The 26,240-nt window shown below is 44.9% G+C and overlaps 1 protein-coding gene across 2 annotated transcripts in view; it reads left to right on the top strand.

Moving 5' to 3' along the window:
- Positions 1 to 26,240, top strand: part of LOC143353362 (uncharacterized) — a 487,736-nt gene that overhangs the window by 134,209 nt on the left and 327,287 nt on the right. The window contains exon 3 of one of the 2 annotated variants that reach the window (XM_076786625.1): positions 25,603 to 25,692. The exons of the other annotated variant lie outside the window; for it this stretch is intronic. Coding sequence (XP_076642740.1) covers positions 25,603 to 25,692 — 90 coding nt within the window. The remainder of the gene's footprint in view (positions 1 to 25,602; positions 25,693 to 26,240) is intronic. 2 annotated transcript variants of the gene reach the window in all.

Genomic DNA, 26,240 nt, shown 5'->3' with positions numbered 1-26,240 from the left:
AACGCAATGTATGAAGCAAACTTCACACGGGATTCGACGAACCAGCTTTAGATGATCAAATGAGTTAGAACCTCGCTTAGAACGTCATTAGAATATTTGTAGATCTTCTCTTCCGTGAAAGCGTAATTTAGTGTCTATTTGTAAAACGCAGCCAGTAGCCCATCGCTCAGCTTGTCCACTGGCAACGCCTCCTCCCTTTTGCGTGGCCATAATCGCAACATTGCTATCCAAGAAACCATGAAAAAGGCGCCGCGCGCCTTTCGACCAGTAAATCCCACGGATGACGGGCGATCGGTGTTTAACGGCTGGGCGTTCCTCCGGTTAATAATGTAACGAGGTTAGTGATGCTTAGCGTTCGCGAATGTGGGAACCTGTTTAAGGAAGTCCCGTTCGCGAACAACGTCAGGGGGTAGTTCGCCAGATTAATTACCGGTATCTGGTATTGGAGCGTGGCGCGCGAGCCGATTAGATCCCGAGAGCGAGGCGCGGTGAAACGGCGGAAACCGAGTGGGCGATGAAAGTTGAAGCGGTCCGGAGCGTAATGTAATCAGGATTGCGGGCCTCGGTGTGTCTACCTTCACCCGTGGCCGGTTGAGAATGGAAACGTTGAAGAGAACGCGGAGGACGAGCACCCGTTCAACAGAAGAGAGAACAGAAACGTGAACCGAAGGAAAGAGAAGGGAGGAGGGGGGGGGGGGGGGAGGCGGTAGATCCGACGAGAATACATTTGCATATTAATCTATATAATTAACTGCCCCTAACTAATCGCTCGCGTTTAATTAACGCGTTCCTGGCTGCTTCTCCTACTGGTTCTTTTAGGCGGCCGTCGTCGTCGTCGTCGTCGTCGTCGCCGTTCTCGTAGCTGGCAGCTACGCTTTTGCTCGCTTTGCCGGCCGAGCACTCGTTGCATTTGTACGAGAGCGGCGAACACCACGTTCCGAAGTGTCGTAAACCCGTGCCCGGACTCCCCGCCCCCCTGATTAAACGGCATCTGTCCCTTTCCCTTTGCCAGAGAGAACCGTGGGGCCCTTTTTCCTCGCGTGCAACATAGAACGTTAGCGCAGCACCGAGGCGCGCACAATAACGCGCAACCGGCCACGGCGCTCTGCCATTTTCTTGCCTAGAGGGCCCGCTCGTTAAACCGGCCCCCTCGTCCCGGCTCGTTTTTACCGGGCACCCTGCAATCCTTGATCCAGGATTGGATCTGAAAACCGGACGTGTTGCTCCGTCGATCGAAGTGTGATCGAGTTGTTCCGCCACGAGACTACCTTGTTTCGTGCGATCCTCTTCGCTGCCCCCTTTGCTTTCCAGTTTTTCGGCCGACAGCCAGACTCATGCTGGCAGTCTTCAACAAGTTGTTAATCTACCCATTTGTTCCGTTTCTTTTAATCTATTTATTTTGACCATTCAATTTTTACCATTTTGTTCTGGTTATTCGATTTTGACCATTCTATTTCTCCTACTTATCATGCGAACTTTATATACTTTATATGTTACGTGAACTTTATTTGCACCGTAGTATATGTCATATAGAAGGATGGACTAATGTTGGCCCGTTTGTAAGTTTTGCATGGTCAAACACTTTATTAACCCTTACAAATTGCTGTATCGTTATTCAAAATATTTTTTACATTCTTACTGTCTTTTACGTTATATTGTTTGTAAACACTTCAGTGTTGTACGAGTAAATTGCACCACTTTCGTATGTGTAACATGAAAAAAGAATATATAGGAGGGAAATATTCTAGGTCGAAAGAAGTGTTTAGTTTTGGAGTTGAAATACCTTCGAGTGCAAAGGGTTAATTTCGGTTTCGCAAGACGAATTCACTTTGCACTGTTTTCTTGAAGTATCCCGATTATACCGTGTAAGGTTCTAGATACAGCGGAGAGGAGTTTCACAAGACAAAACCGACCAAACTTGCAGCTTTCTGTGACGTCAATCCGGAAACTGCACATAGGACACGAAGAGGGTATCAGGGAACGAAACCGAACAAACATGTATTTTTCAATAAAGTCAATTTGAAATCGACATACAGGAAACACGATTAGGGTTTCGGGGGACTGGGAGAGTACAGGAAAGATGAAAGTCGGAAAGTCAAAATGATTGTCTCGAGACCATCGGTCAGTCGAAATCCGAAGTCGTGGCCGTGTTATTAAGCGATGCGTCGAGAGACACGAGCCAGGAGAATCGCGGAATCGTTCGGTAGAAATCTTAAACCGGTACGCGGCAGGTAACGTGATCGCAGAGCTGGGCGCGGAGTGCGCAGATGTTGGCCTAAGCGTGTAAACACGCCACGCTCTCGCACACCGCGAGGAAATTTTAAAGGTCGCGCGCCACGGCTACGCCTCTTCCAAGAGAAGTTCTTCTTCGGCCGCGCGGCCATCCGTCTTTCGCTCTTCCAACGGCAACCACACGGTTGTACCTTTAAGCCACTGCCGCCGAGGATCATAACTAACCAACCTGCCGGTACACCGTTGGTTGTTTATGAAACTCAGCTGCGTTACAACGTCGCGTCCCACCGGTCGGTATTCCGCGACAATCCACGGCGGAAGCCTCGTGAATATTTATTGCGCGGTCGGGCTTCGACGTGAAATAGGATGATATCGGGTCATCGAAGCCCACACGTCCATCGGGCTCTATAAAAAACGAGAGATTCACCCTAACTTCTCGAAGAAATCCTGCAAACGACAGGATTTTTCGCAATTTTTCCGGGCGAAGGAAACGATCTCTTCTCTACACGAGTATCTTAACACTGAACCTGCCACGGTCAAAATGGCCGGTTTTCTATTTCACAATTATTGAAATTATAAAAACTTATGAAAATCGTGCCAAGTTTAAATAAGTCAATGTTCTCCCTTTCGTAAGACGTTTCACTTTTATATGTTTTGGTAGGTTTAGTTTCAATGAACTTTAAAGGGATCGAGCCCGAGTCACAATCTAGTAGGAACGCGGTTTTCAGGAATTTTTTTCTCAGGAAATTGGTGGACTGCTTTTCACCACGAGTACCTCGTTTAAGAGTACATACGTTGGACAACTTGTGGGAATTGTTTTGCTTCGAGATCTTGAAAGACGCCCGAGTAACAGCCTCCCTTATGAAAATTGTTTTCTTACTGACATCAAAAATTCAGAAGGGTTCTGTTTACATTATCCAGTAGATGTTCCTTTCCACGAAAATTGTACTCTTGACTTATGAAGAACGAAAAATTGAAACGTTGAAGGCTCTCGTTGACAAATTTTTGCACTTCAAGATTTCCTACGGAAAGTGCGAAATGCTGAAGCCTGATAAATATTAGGTTGGTTTTTACAGGGGGTAAATACTGCTACCTTAGATTGAAAGTAACAAAGCAGTTGTCTATTTCATCCGAAAACGTTCTGCCAACTTGCAGCGTCCTTATTTCGTTTTGATATTAATTTTTGCGAATAATACCATTGACGAGGTCTTTGCGGCCAAGTATAACAACGAACGGTGGTATACAAGGTGTCTCGGCGTTTTGTAAATTTCCGTGGCGACGAGCGAGAGACCAGAAAACGCCGGAGAACGTATAGTTTCGACGCCGTCTAGCCAGACGACAATTAAATAGCGGTATTCGCGGCGGCCGAAGCATCGCCTTCGGGACAAGGACGATCATGATTATCGGGGTTTGTGCAATATCTATTAAAACCGGTTGTCGTGGAAAGGAGTCGAGGAATCGTGTGCGCGGCTGCAGCGGCAGCATGGTCGTGGAAAATCCTCGTTGCGTCACTTTGGAGAGGACCAACGATGAGAGTCGCCTCGCCGCAGAGACAATTAAATTCTCTTTTAAGGTGTCTGCCGAGCATTCGCCGCCGCGCCGCCGCGATGGAATCGCTTTTAAAAGCCCTCTCCTCTCCCGAAGGCATAGCAACGGATATAATCAAATTTATACCGGCGCGTTCGCCGACTCACTTTCCTCGATAATCCTTCAACGTGCTTAAAACGTACTTTACGGCCGCCCCACCTCGAGGCGTTCATTAAATCACGATGCAATTACATTCTTCGCCGCCGCCGCCGCGCGTTATTGTGCCTTCGTCGATTTCCCTCTCTCCGTGTTGCGAACAAGCGTTAAACCGAACGCCTGGTTTAAAAGCGAATGAAAACGCGGTGTATGCGTGTACGCGCGTCAGTGTGCGCTTAATTATATGCGGGGACATCAGCGGACGCGAACGACCCACGGATTCCTGCGATTCCGGTATCTGGTTTCGCATACCGGCCGACGCTAATCATTTTTCAAGGCGTGGCGCGCGAGTCGTCGCGAGTTCGGACGAGCGAAAATTAAGTGGTCGTTCTGCCATGACGGCTGTGCAATCGCACGGTATCCAGAAATTCTCTTTCAAGGCGATTTTCTATTCGTCAAACTACTGTTCTTCGGGGGAAATTAATTTTTTAAACCACTTTGAAACAGCTGAAATATAAATCCTACACGATCTAGCGCAACCGCTGCGAAATTGAACACTATTTAAGCACTTTCGAGTGAACATAACAACCAACCTTGTCAGACTTCATTCTATTAAGTCAACTGGTTTCGAAAACTGCAAAATCATTTCCTAGATCATGCGAAGCTGTAGGCCTCGAAAGATCATTAACATGTACATGCAGCATGTACGTTTACGTGTACATTTTGATATATTCGTTTTTTAAAAAATTGGGAAAAATTCTATTTTTTGGGTATCGTATCGGGATGGTACATGGTGATTGCTCTCCGTTTCATTTTCACGATGCGAATCGGTCACGCAGGTTTCTCGGTCGCGAATAAAAAAATGCAATCCTTACGTAAGGGACGCGCGCGAACGATAAGGACGCCGCGTACGCGTTATGCAAATCGTCGGTCGTTAGATCCGCCCGAACAATGCCACAATTGACTGCTATAATAAGCTCGTTTACCATATCTGCGGATCGCGATCGTGACGCGTGTTCGCGAACATATGACCGCCTCTAATTCACGTTACGTTCCGCGAGTCAAATTTCCTGAAACGATGCATCGATCCACTTGGAAAATTATTACCATTCATCGTGACTCCAAATTCTAAAAAAATATATCTTTGATTTTTCAAAGCTTCGCCTAAACATCGCAGAAAATTTCTTAATACTATATTGCCAATGTTCGTGCATTTGTAGCACGTGCAAATTTGTGAAGTACAAGACAACGTCTATATTAAGTAAGAGCTAGACTAGCAAAATAAAATTGTCCGAATCAGTTGTAAGCAACCAAAGTGAAATATCTATTTTCTCTTTTAATCATCTCAAAAAGTCGAAAATAATATTCCAATATCTCTAAATTCTTCTAATGTCTTTTAACAGTTCTATATTTGACCTGTTTTGTAATAAATCCATAAATTACCGTGGGGTACCAGAGCCTTATATTAAAAAAGAGATATATAAGATTAACTGATTTTAATGAAAAAAATGTAATATCTCTTTTTTGATATTGATTATGCTTTAAAAATAAGTATAATTAATATAGGCACAGTAATTGGGTCTCTTACCCTATTTTATTTTGACATGGAGGGTTCGTCCAGTTGAAAGTTGTTGCTTGTTCTGTTAACTAATCAGTAATTTACTTTTCAACCGCGAGTGCGCATTTTACAGTATGCGTCCCGTGGAAAGATACTGCTTCGAGCACTGCGAACATCGTGAATTTAAAGTTCGTCCAATGCTTCCCATTAAAGAATGCCGAGTCTAAAGTGTACGTATATTTGCAATAGAAGCTGGTTTAAATTTGTTCGAAACAGCAGAAAATCTTTCGATTTTCTAACGAAATTCTAGAAAGCAATCGCAGAAACTTTCTCCCACGTTTAATATTTATGGACTCGGTGGATGAAATCAGCTGACGACGGTTTGCCGAACGGTAAGCGGAGATCTGTGAGAAGATAGCGAAGCGGGACGTTATCGAGCGAGTGCATGCTGAACGCGCGTACCAATTTTTTATCGCGCGTCTCATTGCGTAAGAATCATAAAGATACAAGGAAGACCAGGCTCGCCGTTCGATTTCATCGGGAACCGTGTACCCGACGGTGTTCAGGCGATCGTAAAATGCGGCTTTGTGCGATTAACATACTCGTCAGTCATGTTCGGGTCATCGAATGCATCGGACGGTATGTATCCGTCGCATCTCTTATTGATGACTCTCTGATTTCGCATGCTTCGTCCACGTTTATCAAAACTGTTTATACCACGCGGGGATAAAACACCTTTTCTTCGCTTTTCATCTATTTCGATCGACGTTGCACTTTACACGAGATCGAGGAAACTGCAAAAACCACCGTGAAAAAGAACATTTTTCTAGTTTAATTAAGTCTCCTTTCCCGTTCAACGCTACGGGATCCGACGTGTTGACGAGGTTCGAGAGTCTTGATTTACTATTACTCAGATTGCGAATGTAAATGATGGAGAATCATTTAGCGAACTTGTTTCTTTCGATGCGTAATGAAAATCGTGCAAAATCTTAATAGATTAAGACCCGTTGATTTTATACGGTCATGCAAAACAGTTACTGGACTGTTTACCCCGAATAGAAATGGTCTCTACGAATTGAAAGGTGTGGGGGTTACATAAAGATTCGTTTCTCCTCCTGATAACTTTAAATGTTTGAAAATAATCTCTTTGAAATGAATCTCTTTTTTTCATATTTTACAACAGCATGCATTGCATGCAATAGAATATTCTAACTACGAAGATTGTTCTGAAATGAATGCCGGTCGGTGTCGTGTTACAAATAGTCAAATTAATTTTGCGCACTCAGCTATCAGAGACTCCGCGACTCTGCGGCAGGTGCCTTGCATTTGTTAAAATATGTTAAGGTAATGCAACGGACGCAATTAGTGTGAAGACTCGGAGTCCGCGAATTTGCTGAACCAGGGAAAGAATAGTTCGATGATAGAAAGACGTTATTGGAAACGGGTGATCCGTGGGGTTTCTCGGTTCGGGATCCAGCATCCTCATCGGAGACTGAGCGGCGATCGATCTTCTTCGTACAGGCTGATCGAAGTCCTGCTCATTTCTCCGCAGTCTCGTTTCGCGCCGCAGGACCATAGAGACCGGTCGGCGGTCCTCTTTTCCCGGCGATTTTCAAGCCAGCCACTTAAACGAGATTTACTGCTAGCAGGGTAGACAAGTCACTCGGGGTATAGGCTCGATCCACCGGCGCGTTCTGATAAACGTTCGAAGGCCCGGTGTGTCCACCCCTTCCCGGACGAGTAATTAAATTGATTGACCGTTCAACGGTCCGCCACGGAATCGTCGAACGTCCAGACGCGAGGATCGTTCAGCACAAAAGGTCCGGACTCGGAGAGCTTAATGCCGCCATTACCGATGCTGATGAGTCTCCTTCGTTACCAGGCAACCCGTAAATCTCCGCACCTGTGCCTCCCTTGCTTCCCTGCGTTTCTTTGCCCGGCACCCCTCCTCTCCTCTCGTCCCGTTCCACCGAGACTAGTTCACAATAGAAGGGGCACAGAGCCTTATTGTTCCATGTCCGGCTTTGCTTTGTACTCGGGAGACGCTCGTAAAATCATGGACGGATCGTAACCGAGGAAATTAACCGCGAATCGGAGCGATCGCGGTGACTGACGCTTCCACGATGATGCCTCCACTGTAAAATCTAATGGCTCCGACATGAACCTAGGGATCGGTGCACGTCGTTTTATTCGTTTTCACTTGGAACGGCCTGACCTGCAGTTAGACTCTTCGATAAACCGATCCCAGCTCCTTTTACCGTGTTTTATATCGATTTTTGGACATTTGTCAACTGTTTTCTACCTGTACGTACGTATTGTTACCTTTGATCTTATGTGCGAGAGGAGGTTATTAACAATATAATTAATTTTGCATGTGTTCTCCGGTTTTTTCTCGGACACGTTGAACGCATCGGTGCGCATCTCTTGGACGGGGACAAGCGATCGTCGTTCCGGAATATCATTATTGCGGCGAATTTCTTTTGGGCGGTTTTTATGGCCGCACGATGGCGGCGGGTCACGCAGGGTCGCCGGCTGCTCAACGAGACCGAGCAGGCTAATTACAGTCGCGATAATCGTCGGTGTGGCGTTACGAAATATTGAATGTATCGGACGATTACCCGGGGCCGAACCACCACTTTGCCACAATAAACAACATGGAATCGTGACGCCGGCATGCCTCTTTACGACCGCGGATTCGGCATTAAGGGCAATAACGCCCACGCTCCTCGCGTATCGGCCGCGTGTCCGCGTACCCTCGCATAAAAATTGTATTTTAAAAGCCCGGGACGCGTCTTTATCCGGGGCCATTGTTCGGAAAGAGAAATTACGCGTGCTGCTTCTGCGAGAAACGATCCCGCGAGGCACCGTGTGCCCCTGATCTTACCCGCCGGTAGATTACAGGGAACCCGGAACGCTTGACCGAATTTCCGAAAATTGCCCGACGAATTATCCGGGCCCTACACGGTATTAATAATTTTCAGAATGGTTGCATATTAATAATTCGAACGGTTATCGGCCCGCTCAACTTCCCGATCAGCTCGATCGGCGCAATTAGCTTCGCCAGCGAGGAAACATCTGTTTTCTTAATTCGTACGGTCAATTTTGTACAATTTTAGCCGCAAGTGCACCTTCGCGGACTGCAGAAGATGCAATTTTCTAGACGAGAATTACACATTATGTATTCCGAGGGTGATTCATTACATGTCCGAAACACGAGTTTTGTATTGTTTCGCAATTTTTCACCGTTTCATGCAATTTTGTACATATTGCAGAATGTTAGCTACACCTTCCTCAGGTTGGTGGTGATACACCTGTGAATTCGCACAGCGAACTAAATCACGCTTTCACGGGGACGACGTTCGAAAGTGATTTTTCTCGGCGTTGCCCCCTACGTATTTATTCGAATCAGGAATCGAGTACTATCGGTCGGTTAAGGCCAAGGTAATTGCATTGTACGCGGTTGTCCTTTCAAACGCCAATCACTGGCGACAAAACGTTCGTCGCGCCGAGGCGAATCGCATTTGCGGCCGGACGGCGCGCGGCGCGACGCGGCGCGGCGCCGCTCTTGAAGCCGCGCCACGGTTCTCCATCTCGTCGAGCATATACACGTCGCGCGTCTGCGGGCTCGAGATGTCCGAGGCTATATTTGCACGGCATGCGGGCCATTCTGCAGGTGAGACATCGTGAAATTATCGTACTTTCGACTCACGAACGGGAACCGTCGAGATAAAAGAAACAAAGGGGTAACGATTCATTTATCGTGCCCTACAACACAAACTTTATCTTTCAACGCGAGAAAAATTAGTACGATAGCCGAATCCCTCCTGATTAGAACAAAAAAAGATTCGACCCGATTGGTCAAATAGTCTCCGAGATAAAAATTCACAAAGAAATAAAAGAAACAGAGGAATAACGATTCATTTATCACGCCGTACAACACAAATTTTATTTTTCAACGCGAGAAAAATTAGTACGATAGCTGAATCCCTCCTGATTAGAACAAAAAAAGATTCGACCCGATTGGTCAAATAGTCTCCGAGATAAAAATTCACAAAGAGAACCTGCCCTCGCGAACAAAGCATGCCGAAGTTCAAAACTCTGCAGTTTGCGAACAAAGACGAAGCTGGCAAAGTGATGACTTAAACCCCCACTGATTCTGCGTATGTAATATTGTGGAATAGTTTACCTTCGATAAAGTTTGCGAAACAGTCCGCGGAAAGCGATCGATTCGCAGAAGTAAGGTCGCGTGGCGCGTCAAATAGTTTCCGAGATAAAAATTCACAAATAGAACCTGCCCTCGCGAACAAAACATGGCGAAGTTCAAAACTCGTGCAGTTTGCGAACAAAGACGAAGCTGGCAAAGTGATGACTTAAACCCCCACTGATTCTGCGTATGTAATATTGTAGAATAGTTTACTTTCGATAAAGTTTGCGAAACAGACCGCGGAAAGCGATCGATTCGCAGAAGTCAGGTCGCGTGGCGCGAGAGCCGCTAGTAGATGGTCGGCGGCGTTTTGTAAAAATGAATGAACGATTTACGCCGGCAGTAAAGTATCGCGGCCGAGTCCTGTTTACGCGGCTCGTGATCGTACGCGCGAAAACGCGTTACGCTTCCGCCAGCCGGGTTTTATGCTTTATGAATGGCCGCGGCGCGTCGGTCGGCGTGTTCGGGAAACGCTGAGAAAATTTCTCGAACGGCAGGCTTTTACATACTGGCGGCGCGCACTTCACTTCAGGAATCTCTCTTTCCCTCGATTCTTTACGAGAGAGAAAACACCGAGCTCTACCGCGGTCGCTCTTGCGAGAGTCTTGGACCCAGCGAGAGGAGAGGAGAGAAGCGGTATGACAATCACGTAAACGCCGCCGTGCGAGTCCACGTAGATCAGAGGACGGCGGCCGCGTTTGTGACCGCTGAACGATGCACATAAATGAATAGACAACGGCTACCCTTTCAACCACCCGCGTCGTACTGAATCTTTCATTTAATCGGGAGCTTATGGGGAATATCGGGCCTGTTTTGCCCGACCGCGCTCGGGAAGCGCATGCCCGACGTTGCACTTTCGACGTCGAACTGTTGACCTGGAAAAGATCAATTCAGGAAAAACTATTTTTGCAGGAAAGCTAAAGTCGTCGTAGACGATAAACTGCTCTCAGCTATATCAGCTGCTTGTCCCGTTTCTTTCATTGTATTTATCATGCCTGGACTCCGGGTTTTATGCATGTACGATGGAAATGAGTCAGTTTAAAGCAGGGGACAGAATTAAAGAATTTAAGAGCTCCGACAGATTATTCAAATGATTAATGGAGCCGTGATATTTCCACTTGGCACCTCTTCGTACGTTTCTGACGGTGAGCATTAACCCTATTTTACTCTCTTAATCGACAAAATTATATTTCATTTATACTGTCGCGGTTCAAGGTTTAAAATGAACTGGAGAGGTTAGATGGAGGAAGAACAGAGAAAATGTGACAGTTCAATCTAAGAATGTTCTACTTGAATGTACTACATCCTGAATCTAAAATCGTTTGCCACTTGCTTCAAGCATCCAGTCAATTTCTGGAATTTGGAGTCAGCCTGACATTCTGGAGCCATTGTTACGTTCAGACATGGTTAATGTGTTCGGAAGGTAACAATGGCTCCAGAATGTCACGCTGATGCTAAACTCCAGCGATTGATACCACCTAAAGTGAAGTAGCAAACGATTTTATCGATTTCTATGTTCTGCATTCCTAGATGCGGTGCGTTCTTAGATTGACACGAATTCGAAAATGTTAGCAAGAGTTTTTGTGGGATATCCTGCCGATAAATCGCCGCTGTACCGTGATCGATGCCGGTTGAAGAGGCGGAACGCGACCGTGCAAATCGTCATCACAGAATATCCACACGCGTACAGCTGTAAGAAGCCCGCGTAGGCGGTTGGTAAGCCGTATTGACGTTACTTAACCACTTAGGTTACTTACGGCCGGTGCTGTTATTGTCGAACGTGTTAATAGATTGGCGGCTTCCATTTCTTCAGTAATAATAAATTATCGGGCTCCCAGCGACGGTGCCGTGTCGTAACGTCAGCTGACTTTTGCCATTCTCCCTGTGCCTTCGAGGGTTGAAGCACCCTAGCTGGTGACATCTCGTTCCTGTCTACTATATAATCAGCCATAACTTCGAAATGCGAACGACGTACCGGAGCTATCGCAATGGTAATTTTATTTTCATGAGGAACTCCCACATGCCTTTTCACCGCACGTCGGAAATACGTATTTTCCATGGTGCTGCCGGTGCCGTGACGTGGAACACCGTGGACTTCTGTCAGTTGCTATCTAAGGTACACATACAGGGTGTCCCAAAAGTGTCGTACTTGAAAGAGGTAATTGCCGGGGTCATTTGAAGTAACTTTTTCCTTTGCGAAAATGTTCTCCGCGGCTTCGTTAAGGAGTTATTAACGAAAAGCAAGGACCAATCAGAGTGCAGCTACAGCGGACGGATTCCGGCTCGGCCTCAACGAAGTGCAACATTTTGGGACACCCTATATGTGTACACGCAGTCCCTTGCATCTATCAAAGAAATTGAAGTTGTCGCAGGGTTGAAACGGTGCTTTTAATACTGTATTTCACTGTAGCTGAAATTGTATAAATTGTTGCTGGTCTAGTAGGAGTCAGGAAAAATTAAATCACTTCTATCGATATTAATTCTATCAGTAGCATCTTTGAATATTTGTTGAGGTTCGCAAAGTAATTCCTATGGTGAAATATCGAGTGTTTGATTTTATTAGATCCTGGGAGATAACAGATTAACTTCTTCAGGCATCGAGATGCATCTCCAAAAATCAATTCTTGCGGTGAAACATCGAATGCACCTTTTAACCAATCCTGCTTCCAAAGGAAGACAACTTGAGAAGTGAACGCGAAACGGAATAACTTCTTCGTGTATCGATCCTGTCGATCGAGATGCATCCCCTACGGAAGATCCATGACCGGTTCCATCCTTTCACCGTCGGAGTGGCCCGCGACCGTTTATCCAGCCGCGAAATAAATAATTTATTTTTTCCCCGGTCGGATCGAACAGGAGCGTCACGAGCAGGCGAACAGTCGAAGCCTGGCTTGGACTTCCTCCTTTCGCGGAGAAAGTCATTGTTGTTCGCGGTTTCAATGAAGTTTAAGTAACCGACCCCGGCACACGGATGCACATCGCGATGCCATTGTGGCGCCAAGACATTGTTACACCAACGCGGCGGGTGTGCATTGTTTTACGGGGCCCCGTGATGCTGGGAAGCCTCTAAATATCTTTCCCGTGGCACTGTAATTACAATACCGAAAAACTATGCAGTCCTGGGACCGATGCGCTCGCGAAACATTGCGTTCGCATTGAGAAGATACTTTTCGATATTTCGCAAACGTTAACACCTGATATATTGTAATTGTACTATTCAGGTGTCTTGCAATGATTCACGATCTTGATATCGACTGAAAATGATCTGCGATCTTTGTAGAATCGTATTGGCAAGCCTCTGAACCTAACTGGTTTTAAATAAAAACTGGTGAAACGATTACTATATTACATCGTCGTTTCCTAATGATTTTATGCTATTTCTTTTTCTGAAGAATTTAAATATTTACTTTTATAATTATTAATCGACGCTTTCAGGAAGTTTGCTAATTATTTGCTGACAGTGTAAGCTTCAGTTTTTGCTGCTAAAAGTGTAATGAAGTGTATTTGAAGGACGAATTTGTTTTTTAAGGATTTTGGACATCGTCTACAATTACATTTACTTGTACTACTGAAGGAAGTATCATACCCCCTTCACAACTATAATTGCATTGCAATTGGAATTTTTTGATGCATCGATACAACTATTATTATCATTCCTAAAACATGATCATCCAATTAGTTATTAAAATATCCACGGTCTATGGCCATGTTCCGATTGATCTTTACCCCCACTAAAATTTAATCTGCTGTTAGCAGATTACAAATCCTTTATGTAATTGCAATGTTCCTATTTCATCTCGATGAAGTTTCCAACTGGTATAACGGTCTGTTTTAACCCATGAAAATCAGGATTTGTATAACGAACCACGCGGAATGCGACAACCCATAAAGTCACATAAAATTAGCAGGCTAATTAGTAATTCGCTGCACAGGGGGCAAGAAATTCGCGAGATGTAATTGCTACACGGGCTTTATCAGAGCTAATGATTCACCAAATATTCCGAAAGTTCTCGCGGTAGGACAGGTGTGTAACCCTGCGACGCGTCGTTGAAGTAAAGCGAGCATTTTTGCCGGTCGAATAGACTCCGCAGAGACCGTGGAGAGCGGCTCCGATCGTGTTCGTTAGAGACCGTTCGCGATTTAAATACCCGGGGTTATCTTCTTTTCTATGGACACGGGGGAACAACGTTTCACTTTCATCTCGGATGACTCGGAGCAGACGATACCGGGGTATCGAATTGCGATACGTTCGCGTTTAACACGGGCCTGATCGTGATTTTAACATTTATTTCGAGCACGTTCCTCTGGTGCAACGGAGGGAAACTCATGCAGGCCCGATACACCTACGGTCACGTACACACCGAGTCTGACAACACGTGCCGTGTTCTACTTGCATGAACCGGCGCGATTGCTCTCGCTCAGCCGCGTCTACATAATCCCCACTCGGATGTACCCATTCATCGGTTTATCATTTCCAGGCAAAAACGCCTCTCGGAAACGGCCAGGCGCCCACGACGAATATTTTACAACTATAATGTTTCAGTGCTTTCGTTACTGTTCATTCTCCGACGATTTCACGCCTCTGACCATTTCGTGTGATTCATACCGCGAATTTTATGCATTTATGGCAAAAAGGAGTAAATTCGATGTAGGATTAAAACGTTTAAAGTGTACATTTTGTATCTTGCAATTTATTCAGGCAATTTTTAATTTGCATAATAATCCACAGTATATTCATAACTGGATTGATTGAAATTTTTACATATTTTTCAATTCACTTGAGATCGACGTTAATGTCTGACATGTGGAGTACCATTTATGCCATTTTCATTGCAGTAAAGAAAGTCTATGCAAGAGTAAACCTAAGTCGCAAACAAAAGAAGAATCTCCCAGACAAATGATAAATCCAATACTCATATCGTTGATTTTTTTCCAGTAAAAATTAAATGAGGTTCTCCCAATGGTTCCGTTTAATTTCGACTACACAATACGAATTCAAGAAAATTTAGAAAATATAAAACTATATGTATATGCTCGTAAAATAATATCAAGCGAGTACATTGCGAAAAGAGCTTTCGGGATCTAATACTTACCATACGTTCCATTTGTGGCAAAAAACGATCCCGGTTTTTCAACGCTAAATAGCCTCGGGATTTTTAATTGATGGCGTTGCATCATCGACGACTAAGGCGTCGCTAATCAGCCGACGAAACTCGGTTAACACGCGGCGCGACAAGCAGAGCTCTCCAATTATTATTAATTACAACGTGCACCGTCAAGCGGAGATTGACAGCTTCCATATTTAAACTGAAATCCCCTTGTTATGTAATTGCGCGAGCCAACTTCCATTACACCGTGCGCTCCGCTCTGCTCCGCTCCGCTCGGCTCGGCGCAGAGCTCACGGAGCGCTGACAACACGTGCCACACTTCTGCCGCATGATTTGCGTTACGTGGATCGTGCATGCGCCGGGGTTACACGTAGAAACTATTCCCGTGGCTGTTCGGTGCACTCGTGGTTGCACTCCCCAGCTTTCGTGCCGGCGAAATGGGAGGCTGCAGATGCAGACTTTCACCGTTGCACCCGGCCGGAAAAAAAGGGGACGTGGCCGGACTGTTTCTGTCTGGGGAAATTAAAAGCGCCTCGATTACACCGGTTGTCACGATTTTCCGATATCGGTCGCCCCCTTTTTCCACGCTGGGCGTGTCGCTCTCGAATACACCACTCCGCGAAATTAAGGGAACACTAAAACACAGTGCTTGATCAAAATAAGCGGAGCCACTTGCGAGAATTGATGAGTTCACGTTGAGTCAATTTTTACGTGTAAAAATACACGGATCAAACTCCCTTCTCTCTAAAATATTATTTCTAATAAATAATATATAAAATAGCCGGACATGTGAAAATTGCTTATCTCAATATTTACAAAATTCGTCAAATATATTCACCGAGTCTAGAACAAGTCGTTCTCCCCCAAGCAAACGAAATATCAAAAATTCTAGAAGAAACCCTAAAATATGTTCACCCATCCGGTGACCGTGGTCGAAAAACGACCGCCGAAAAATGAGAGATTCTTCTCCCCGGACTGGCATTTTTAACCTTTTTGTTAGCCATTTTCCCTTGGTCGCAACTCTCCCCCAACAGCGCAGCAATCTTCCGAGAAAAGGAGAAACTTAGAAAGACGATATCTGAAGTTTCTTATTTCCGCGGCGCGCATCTGCAATGCAGAAGCCCGGCCATAACTCGTTGCGCATAATAAGTCGAAAATATCGCAAGCGCGCGTACAAAGGCGAGATCTATAAACATTGTGGCCCGGCATTGGCACGTAACACGAAACGGAATCGCTGCTTGGACCAGGGTTCGATCGTAAAAAGATAGAAAAGTAGCGGAAGTGAAGGCTGGTCGCCTGGGCATAAATCACAGGATACGGGTTCACGCAATAAGGAGGGTATAATGATGACATATATCACCGTGCTAATAGTAGGATCCCGATACGATCACGCTGGGCGATGGCCGCTAAGGAATGGCCCCAGAACTGCCCCCCAACCGTGCAAAGATGCGCGCGATCGTTTCGTACGTTTATAATCCGGCTCCTCGGCCGGGATAATTACATTCGTTAATGCGCTCCGGCGTAACTACGTGTCCCGGGCTCTAGTACCGACCGATTTTCCCTTTTTGCGATCCGAAATCGACCAGCGGACAACGCTTAAGGGCGTCCTTATCACGGAAATTATTCGATCGGCCGGCCTCTAAAAACCGGTTAAACGATCCCGGTGATGTTCGTGCCCATTCCCCGCACCCGTACGCTGTCATAATAAATTCAACCTGCGCGGGGTGAGCCACCTGAACGGCTGCGCTTAAATATTTCCGTCATTTGTGCCTGTTACAACTGGCTTTTCGGGACAAAGTTGCTATATTTCAACTCCCCCTCTCACCGGCGCAAAGAATGGCCACGGTCACGGGTTTCCAATTATTTATTTGCCTTTGGAAGGAGCACAGGCAAAGTATCAACTCTTCGTAGACGTCTTCATTCAAAAATTCATCGACAGGCATTCAGTAAATTTATTTTAAGTTAGGATATATTAGGGGGGCCCATAAGTAAATCTAAAACAAACTTTGTAGTAAATTCAAGTTTTTATTTCTTAATTTATTATATAATCTCCATCATTATCAAGGACAGTTTGCCATCTTTCCTGCAAATTTTCACTCCTCCTCTTATAGCAATCCAGGGTTCGTCAAGCAAAATATGACTCAAGGTGTTGTTACCGTTGCATTACATCCCGCATAAAAATGAAAAAGTATGCAACGACGAAGATGGTCCTCGGAAGGTGCGGATGTCGCCATTTTATTACAGGGTTTGAACAAAAATTATACTTTTTAGAATATTTTGAGTACAGGCTGCTTTACCGAAAACTGTAAAAGAATACGAGTTTCCTCTTCAACGACCGGTACAGAACTAAAGGCAAAACAAATTCTTTGCAAATAATCGATTACTTATGGGTACCCCTAATAATTGAAAAATAATTTGAAAACAGTGAAAATGGTGAACGTGTCGTAACAATTTCGTCAGAATCGGAATAAGTTTTCATTGACACGCCGAATGGCACAGCAGTTGCACGTTGCGCTGTCAATAATATTGTGTAGCGCGACACCGCGAGCGTCCAGGAGCCGAAGAATGCAGTTTCCTCAGGAACGAGCATCGACCGCTGCAAATTCGCCCGAATGTTCCCACAAATCCCGAAAAGAATTCGGCTATTCATGCGGGACACTGTTACGGAAGACACACGGGGGCCCCCGGCTCGACGTGATTCACATCGTGCACGCGAATAGCGGTAGCACTCGTACAGTAAACATCGGGAATATTGGTATAATATGTAGATCTAAGCATGTACGTGGGTTGTCGGTAATGCCCCCATAAATCAGGCCCTCCATTGTTTTCCTTCATTGAATGACCCGAGCTCGTTTCTGCACGGTAGTCTCCCGCATTCCATATTTCTGTTCGGAATATTACCCGGCGTTCGGCATAAATCCGAGACCAGTTTCGAGCATTCAGACTTTCTTGCTGGGAGTTCCGCCTCGAGGGGATCCTTCTTCGGACCTCCTTGACGAACAGGTGCAGAAGCACACCTTTTCAGCCGGCAAATTATACACCGACGAACTTTTTCCTCCTACAACGTGCCACTTCTGCGTGAACTGCTCTAACAACACGCTTCTTGTTCGATGTGGAAAAAAAACGGTTAGGATAAATTGGACATTGAACTTTTTTAGGGTGGTTACGACGAGGAGATCTTGTTCGATGAATCTACGGTGGTTTCAGGTGGGAGGAAAATTTTTTGGATGTCGCAGAGACTGTTGAATTCGTACCATTTTGGAAAGTGGGCTGGTTTTTCTGCTTTGTTGGGGAAGGAACGAGTATTCCTGAACGAAAAATTGTTAGGGGCTTTGAAAATAGAGAGGTTTTTGACTGAAACGAGCCTAGATAGATTGCTGTACAAGTTTTTTTTTTTAGTGTGGACATCGACAAATGCTCACGAAGGTGAACATACAGAAAACAATAGGAACCCAAAATGGAAGATATTGAAAAGAATAATTTCGTGATTTACGTCGGTGCTCAAGGATCCTGAGCATCTCGATCGCGAGAATGACGCGATGGTGCGGGTTCGTGGACGAAATCGGCTTACCGGCTCGGTGGACAGGTCTTTCTTGATCACGTCGTTGGATCGGCGTCGTAATCATCGGTTGCACGATTAATGTTATAAATATTCCGCTAATGCCGCGTGTTATGCAACCGTTTCACCTCCTTATTGCCTAGCAGCTGTATTATACACGGCGAGCGGACACGGGCTCTCGCATTCGTCGATGAATTCATACATTATTTTCAAAGCCGTCCCACCTGGCGCCCGAGAGGGCTGCGCTAGTGGGGGTTGGACGATGTCGAGAGAAGGAGGGCAGAGATCCGGCGTGTTGCAAATCACTTTCATAGTCCCGTTTTTACGGCCGAAAGTTATAATTTATCGTCCGGCCGATTCGCGTAACGGGCAGCGCTCGTGTATGCAACGGATTACGCAGCCCGAGACACCTTCGACTCCGGCAGAGCTTTTTAAAAGCTCTAATCCATTAACGAGTTAAAGACGGCGTGGGAACCGGCCGAGTGCGTGTATGCACGCCTCTCTCTCTCTCTCTCTCTCTCTCGCTCACTCACTCACTCTATCTCTGGTTCTCCTTCTCTCTCTCTCTCTCTCACTCTACCGCTTTTTCTCTTTCTCCGCTCGCGTTCATAAACGCGGATCGAGCATCCGCGCGCGCTCGCTGATAATTAAGAGGCACCTAGCCCGCGAGCCGCGCCGCCGATCGTTAATTAGGAATTTTCCTGTTCGGAGTATCATTTTTATGCGCCGCTCATTTGCATTTAATCGCGCCCGCGCAACGATCCTGTCGAACACTTTCATCGTGTTGCCACTTTAACAGCGCGAGCGCTCCGACCAGTTGCGCAAGCCTCTTGTTCCGATCGGCCGTGTTTACTCGCAGGTGCTGCTTACGGATTGGCCAGGAATATTTCGCGTTTCTTCTCGTTGCGAAACGCTCGAGATGCTTGGCGATAAGAGCGATCAACCTCATTCGATTTTGGGAGATACATTTTTGGAACCATCCTCTTGGCTGGACACCGAATTTACAACTCGTCGTTAATTCGTACCGTTGGTGACACTGTAAGCGAGACACGTGGCGGTTCCAGGTGCTAATTAGGCTACTATCCTTTATAAATTCTTATACATTCTTATAGAATCCCTTTTTTCTTTTACATAAAAGCACAAATCTGGATCATTTAACACGTTAACTGCCACCGTCAACAGTCACATATGACTGACAGTGATTTTTGACTGGGTTTAGACGTTCATTTTTATTGTGACATATCCCGGTAAACAGAATTTTATTAAGATCTTTAGACGTCAAAAGGGTTAAAACAGCATCCCCTGTAGGACATTTAAAATTTCTAGTTTCGCTCTCATTAATTAAATTACTCCGTTTTTGAAAGAATCTTTGGGGATGATATTGGGCGCTTAACGTGTTAAATTTGTATGGTAATTCTAGTATTGACATTCAACTACGCGTCATTTTGTTAATTTTTTATTTGTGTAGCTTCTTCTTTTGTGGTAATTATCGCGATTGCGCTCGCATAGATTAAAAGTCGATCGACTCTTTTTATTTCTGATCAATCTGTTTTGTGGAATCACGTGTGTCGACGAGATACTGTTCTTCAGAAGAGATGCGTTCACCATTCTGTAGGAAATCGGAGGACTATATAAAAATGATGTAAAAAACGGTTTCGTTTTCTTACAGAATAGTTTCATCAACGGAAAATAGTCCAGCAATATTGCCCGCTGTTTTCGTTGAACCAAAGTTGTTGAATATCGTTCGATTTCCCAGCAATCAAACTGAAACGATCTTTTAATACTTTCAAACTAAACGGCCATTTAAAAATTATTGATAAAGTTGTTCGGTACTCTTTAAAAGTGCCTTAATCCACGCAGAATGTCTAACCCCGATGGTTAATTGATTCGCCAGAAGAAATTCCGAAAGGTTGCTCAATGTTCCAGCAGTTACACTAATCCGTTGAATCTATAATTTCCACTCAACACCTATGGCTTCGTTAAAGATCGTCTCGTTGGAAATGAGCAAAAATTGTGCAAGGATCGCGGTAAACCGAGCGTGCTCGCAGGATCGCTCGGCAGAAAAGGGCGAAAGAAATCGCCTCGCCGCCGACAGATCCTGCGAGTGTAAACGAAACAATTTGCGCGGGAGATTAGCGGTTGGCCAGCGTTCACGGCTTAATTAAAATTGCCGGATCGACGGTGGCGGCAGCTGCGAAGCGTAGGAAGACGAACCGTGCTCGTATTTCAATCCACGGATCGTTCCGCGGGTTACAAGCCCGATATTTCATACTTGAGGACGACTTGTAAAATATCACCGGCGTTGCGTAACGGCCGTTAAAGCGCCTAGGTACGCGCATCGTGTGCGCCAGGTTTGCGCAACAATTTCGATACCCGTGCGATTAATACGCGCAGATCCCTCGATCCCGAGGCGTCCGTGTCGAATTTACGAGCGGCCCACTGCGGCAGACGATCGTAAAATCGAGAGACCTACGATTCCGAGGCGTATCCGAACGGGGTGAAAATGCGTTTCCTCCATTTTTTTTTCCTTTCGCGTTCGATCGCACGTATCCCGGCAGGCGTTATTATCCTCTTGTTATTATTACATATTGCATTATTACGCAGCGCGTTATTGCAACAGGCGGCGTCCCCCCTTCCCCCATCCGTTTGCCCGCGCCGTTACGTTTTACTTTCCCTAGATTTCTCCTATTTCCCGTAATGCCGCGTGATTACAGCTGAAATTGAATCGGCTCCTTTGGACACGGCTCCATTAACGACCCCGAATATAGGTGTGTTCTCCCCCGCAGTCAAAATCGGCAGCGATTAGGCTCGTATTCTAGAGAATACCGTCGCGTCGCGTCGGTGGCGAGCTTCCGCGTTAGAAATCGATAAGACAATTTGCTTGCCTCATTACCAGCGGCAACATCTCGCGGAACACGTACTCGTCGATCCACGGTGTTAGGCGAATCATCTCATCAAAGCTAATCTTCCCTTTTCCCTAATTTTATGAATAAAAATTCTATGAACTCCGTGACAGGCAATCCCTGCGTTTAGATATAAGCGCGCAGCATTTATTTGCTCAAATTAAAAGGGAAACAGCAGCGTCCCTATTTTTTTCGAAAGCCGAATGGTCGATGAAAAGATCTATTTTCTACCGGTAGAATTTTACGCCTTTATGACAAAAATGAGTGGGTCAGAGAATGAAAACATTTGAAGAATTTAGAAATTGTGTTACTTTCCACTTATTAAAATCATTCAGGAAACAGATAAATATCACGGTTAACACAGAATATTTTTATTTTGCATAGAAATCTAATTTTTGAATATGTCGCCAAGGCCTGGACGATAAACGTCGCGGAATTATCCCCACTACCGCGGGGTATATCCCGTGGGGGCCATGAAGTTCGAGAATTCGTGAAATTAATTCCAAACTTGTATAACCGAGGAGAAGAATGAATTTTTCGTATTGTTTTCAAAGTAAAAATTTACGAGCCAATGGATATAAACTGGAGTCTTTGAAAAATAAAATAATTCCGATTCTGGCGACGACAAAAACGTTGCCTTTCGCCTGACAGACGGAAAATTGTCGTGAAAATAATTGGCGAAAGAGCCTGTAATAGCCGGCAAACACATTTCCTTTACAACTTCTTCAAAGAAATTTCTATTCAACGGGAGAATAGGCGAACGTGTTCTCCTGCGATTTTTACGATTTCTTCCCGACGTCTAATATTATATTTAACAAAGCATAATGGCATTTTAAAGAATTTATATCAAATCACAAATACTTTATTATCAAATGGATTGAGGATGCACCCAACCAGTGTTTTTAGGACTCGGTACGCCTAATATGAATAAAATCGTTTCCTTCCATTAACCCTATTCTTTTTTGGGAACAAAACTAGACGGTAATGGCAGCGGAGCATTATTCGAAACGACGTTAAACATTAATTTTATTAGATATTAATCGACGGAGAAAGACCTTTCTGTCCGTTCTGTATCCATGTTAGTAGAAACTATATTTAACAATTATCACGACGACATTCTTGTTGCGTTCACAAAAAACCTAGTGAACTCTATAAGGAGCTGATTATTTTAACAAAATGCCAAATTGAATTTATTTAGATTCTGTACAATTTTTTATCTGGGGATTTTATACATTTATAATAAAACGAGTGGTTACAGTTCTAAGCAGCGGAAAGATAAAAAATTGGAGACTGGGGATATATTACAGTCGACCTATTAAAATAATTAAAAAAAGAAAGCAATTTCAAAGTGGCTCTTGTTTATTTTGCACAGGGATCTTAGACCTCGCTTTAAAAGTCATTTGCTATAAAAAGCAAAACAAAACATCTGAGACCAGTCGTTTGTCCGGTCTGGTTTAGTGTTAATTTCATTTGCCTGTTCGTGGGCGTTTAAACCAGAAAAAAACCAGCTGGTTAACAGGTTAATTGACCGTGTCAGTGAGCGCAGTTCCACTGGCAAGCTTTCATAGCCATAGCGAGTCGTTTCACATTTTTCGGTGAAGTTATAGACGTTTAACTACCCGCGGCCCGCAACGCGTTTCAAGCCGGCCGTGACTTTTTGCCGTTACGGAACACACAGAATCGCATGCAGATGACCGGGTAACTAATTAGTTCTAATTAGGAATTCGTGTTTCCGCCACACGCGAACCAGCATCCGTGGATCAGCGAATTTTCCTGGTGGAACGACACCGTCACCGCCGGCGTCGTTTCTCTCTGACATTGTCACTCCCGTTGACGTTGACGTTCCCCGGTAAGAAACTATAGTGTAATTGCTCTACGAGCGTCGCCGCGTCTCCAACAGCCGACTCGTGTGCGTCACGAGACAGGCATAATTGTTTTAACGTTTTAATAACTCCGCTCGCGTGCACCGGGCACCGCATACAGGTATAATAAAAGAGCGAGCGGCTTGATGATGCGGGCTCGAGTAGGAACGGTCTTGTACAGTTCCCTTCATGCGTCGCGGCCACGATACCTTCGACAACTGTCGCGAATCATGCGACACACTCCCCCAATTCGCATATTTATACCGGAGTACATAAACGAGCATTGCTTCCATAATGTGAGCAATAAAAATTGTCATTATCACTACACCTACAACAATTGAACAGCCGGCTTTTTGTTATGCAACTATTAAAATTTTAATGATACCTAGATTTCTTTTACTAAAGCATACGGTATAATAAAAATCGCACAAACTCGAAATCAATCGAATCCTGCTATTTGAACGCGCAGTAGAATGGTTTAGCGTTATGCGCTTTTGTGATGCTCGCGAAATTCTAGTCTTATTGTTTCGCGTTTACAAGACCGGATAAAAAGATCGACAGAATATAAAACAGTTGTAGATCGTAATCGCACGTAATCGATTGTAATTGCACGCAGATCGATTTATACACCCTCGAATTCTCTCTTCAGTTCATGGTAACGCAAACATATTGCATTTCACGTTTCGCTATGATAGCAGAAATGTGTACGCTCACGCGAACACGACAGAACAGTTTAAAAGGAAATTACACTGCATCGGGAACCTTGAGGTTTCTTTTTATCATTTCATCCGCCTCGTGAAAAAGTTTAACGTTGTCTCGAACAGGTTTTTCGCGTGTCCATAAACAGCAACGACATTCGGATCTCTCCATTCACGTGCCCCGTCCTGTATAGTCTGTAAAAATGAGAATTATACTTCGGCGCGACGATGGTGGCAATAAAGAAGAAAACCGTGTATAATGGAAGCAAGAAAATGATGATTATTATCTATAATTTGTCTATAGTATTTGTATCTTTACAATCCATCGTTCAACAAACAAACATTTATTGTGTCCTGTTTTCATTAAGCATGAACAGCAAGAAACTTAAAAGACTCTGATCTATGACCAGTTTATAGTATAATAATCCCTATTACCATCACCAGTTACTTTTTACTTTCATTTCCTTATTAAGAAGACGCTGTAAAGCAGAAATAAAAGAGGACATTGCTTTAACAATATCAGGGAAAAATAATACAGAAAATAGCATGGAAGGTAAAGAAATAACCAGGTAGCAAAGAAAACAACGCTGGAAACGTAGATACCGCGTTGCTCGATTTGACAATAAAAGAGGGAAGAGAATCGAGGAAACCGTAGCGCAATATCGACAGAAAGAAGAAAGAAAATGGAAGAGAAACAGCGAAGGAGGAAAGAAAGAAAAGTGGACTGAAAAAGGTTTAGAAAATTGTTTAAAATCCTGTTTAATCTTTTAAAATAAAGGGCGAATGGAAAGAGATGATTCTCGGTGGAGCCCGATCGACAAACTTTGGAAGGCGATGTAGAGGGGCCGGCCATCTTGGCCAGGACAGGTCCGCGTTTTCCCGGTCGGCGTTGACACCGCGTCGGGATGCGAACTTAATTATTCCGACTTGCACGCCGGTGTTTCTCGGTCCTTTCTCTCGTTTCGGCCGAAATGACTGGTGTAATTGATCCATTAGAGGCAGCCGGCGTTTCCTGGGTGGCAGGCGTGCAAACGGCAGAGGGCCGCGGCCCTGTCGCAGAATGCAATTCCGCGGAGCCGCATCGATTCGCGTCGGCGCCGCCGGAAAATTGCGCCGGTGTGTTCTCCTCGTGGTGTGCGTGTTCCCCGTCGTCGGTGTGTTTGCACACCTCGCGACACCGATGACGAACAGCAGAGAACGTGGGGTGGGGAGGAGGAGGAAAAAAAAAAGAAAGAAACAAGCAGCGACGAACGGGAAGGAATACGTAAAATACCGACGGTCGTAAAATGGCGCCGCGCTCGGCTCGCGCGCAGATTTTTATGCTATTCTTATCGGGAGTCGTCCGGCGGAGCCTAAAAACGTAAACGCGAATAAATACGCGACGGAATATCGATCTGTCTGGCCGCGAGGCGCGACGCGAATACGGCGTTTTAATGGAAAATCACTGTTCGCCGATCGTCAATCGCTAAGTGCTCGTAAATCATAAAACGTTCACTGACGCGCGAGCTGAAAGTCGAATAATTCATCGTCGATCGTCTTGGGCTAAGCTGTTAATTAAATAAAATGTAGTGGTTACGGTTCGCTAGAGTTTCTTTTTACGACAACGTCGGAATTCGTGGAAAGCGAAGCTTACACGGTCTTCTAGCTTCTAGCCCCCCACCTTCTGATCTTCCGCGAAGAACAATTTCGTTTCCGAGAGAGCCATTACGATTGGTATAATAGCGCTCATCAGGCCTAACCGTCTATCACCTTTACCTTCGTCTTGTCTAATTACAGGTCACGTTTATTGTTTCAGGATGAGAGCGAGCTCTCGAGCAAGCGGTGGGCCAGTGCGCCCCGCCGCCCGGACAGCCCCTGCGTCCTGGGGGCACCAACGTCTAGGGAGGTACGTAAACTTCCTGTTGGCTCATCCAGATTCTCTATTTTTACCCCGCTATAACGTCCAGATTCTCTGTTTTTACCCGGCCATAACATTACGCAGAAGCGGTCGTTAGATCTCGCGTTTTCACACAAACGCAATTCGAACCTAGCTGCTCCTCGCAATTTTACCTTCTCGTATTAACAATCTGGACGCGTGTGAAACTCGTATAACGACTGCGTAGATTTTGCTGAAAATGCATTAGAATATACTACAGGCTAAATTAGGGGGGGTTTAAGTCATCAGTTCGCAGACTTCGAATTTGTTTGCAAAATACAGTCCACCGAACTTTGCAACATTTGCTCAGATGGAAAGATTCTGAATCCTGTCGCACGAGGTTTGAATCCTTTTGCACGAGTTTTTATTTTCACCATTTGAGGACGAACGTTAACATTTTGACGAGCATTATCTAATCCCGGAAGTTGCGAATATATAATTTGTTAATTTTTCCTAATGCTCGAGAGTCTTGGGCACAAAATCTAGTTTTCTAAGGAAAATATTCCGAGTATTTTCAT

Source organism: Halictus rubicundus, chromosome 4, assembly GCF_050948215.1.
Source record: "Halictus rubicundus isolate RS-2024b chromosome 4, iyHalRubi1_principal, whole genome shotgun sequence".
NCBI classification, from domain to species: domain Eukaryota; kingdom Metazoa; phylum Arthropoda; class Insecta; order Hymenoptera; family Halictidae; genus Halictus; species Halictus rubicundus.
Note: the sequence above shows the minus strand (reverse complement) of the source record. Positions and strands in the feature narration are given on the sequence as shown.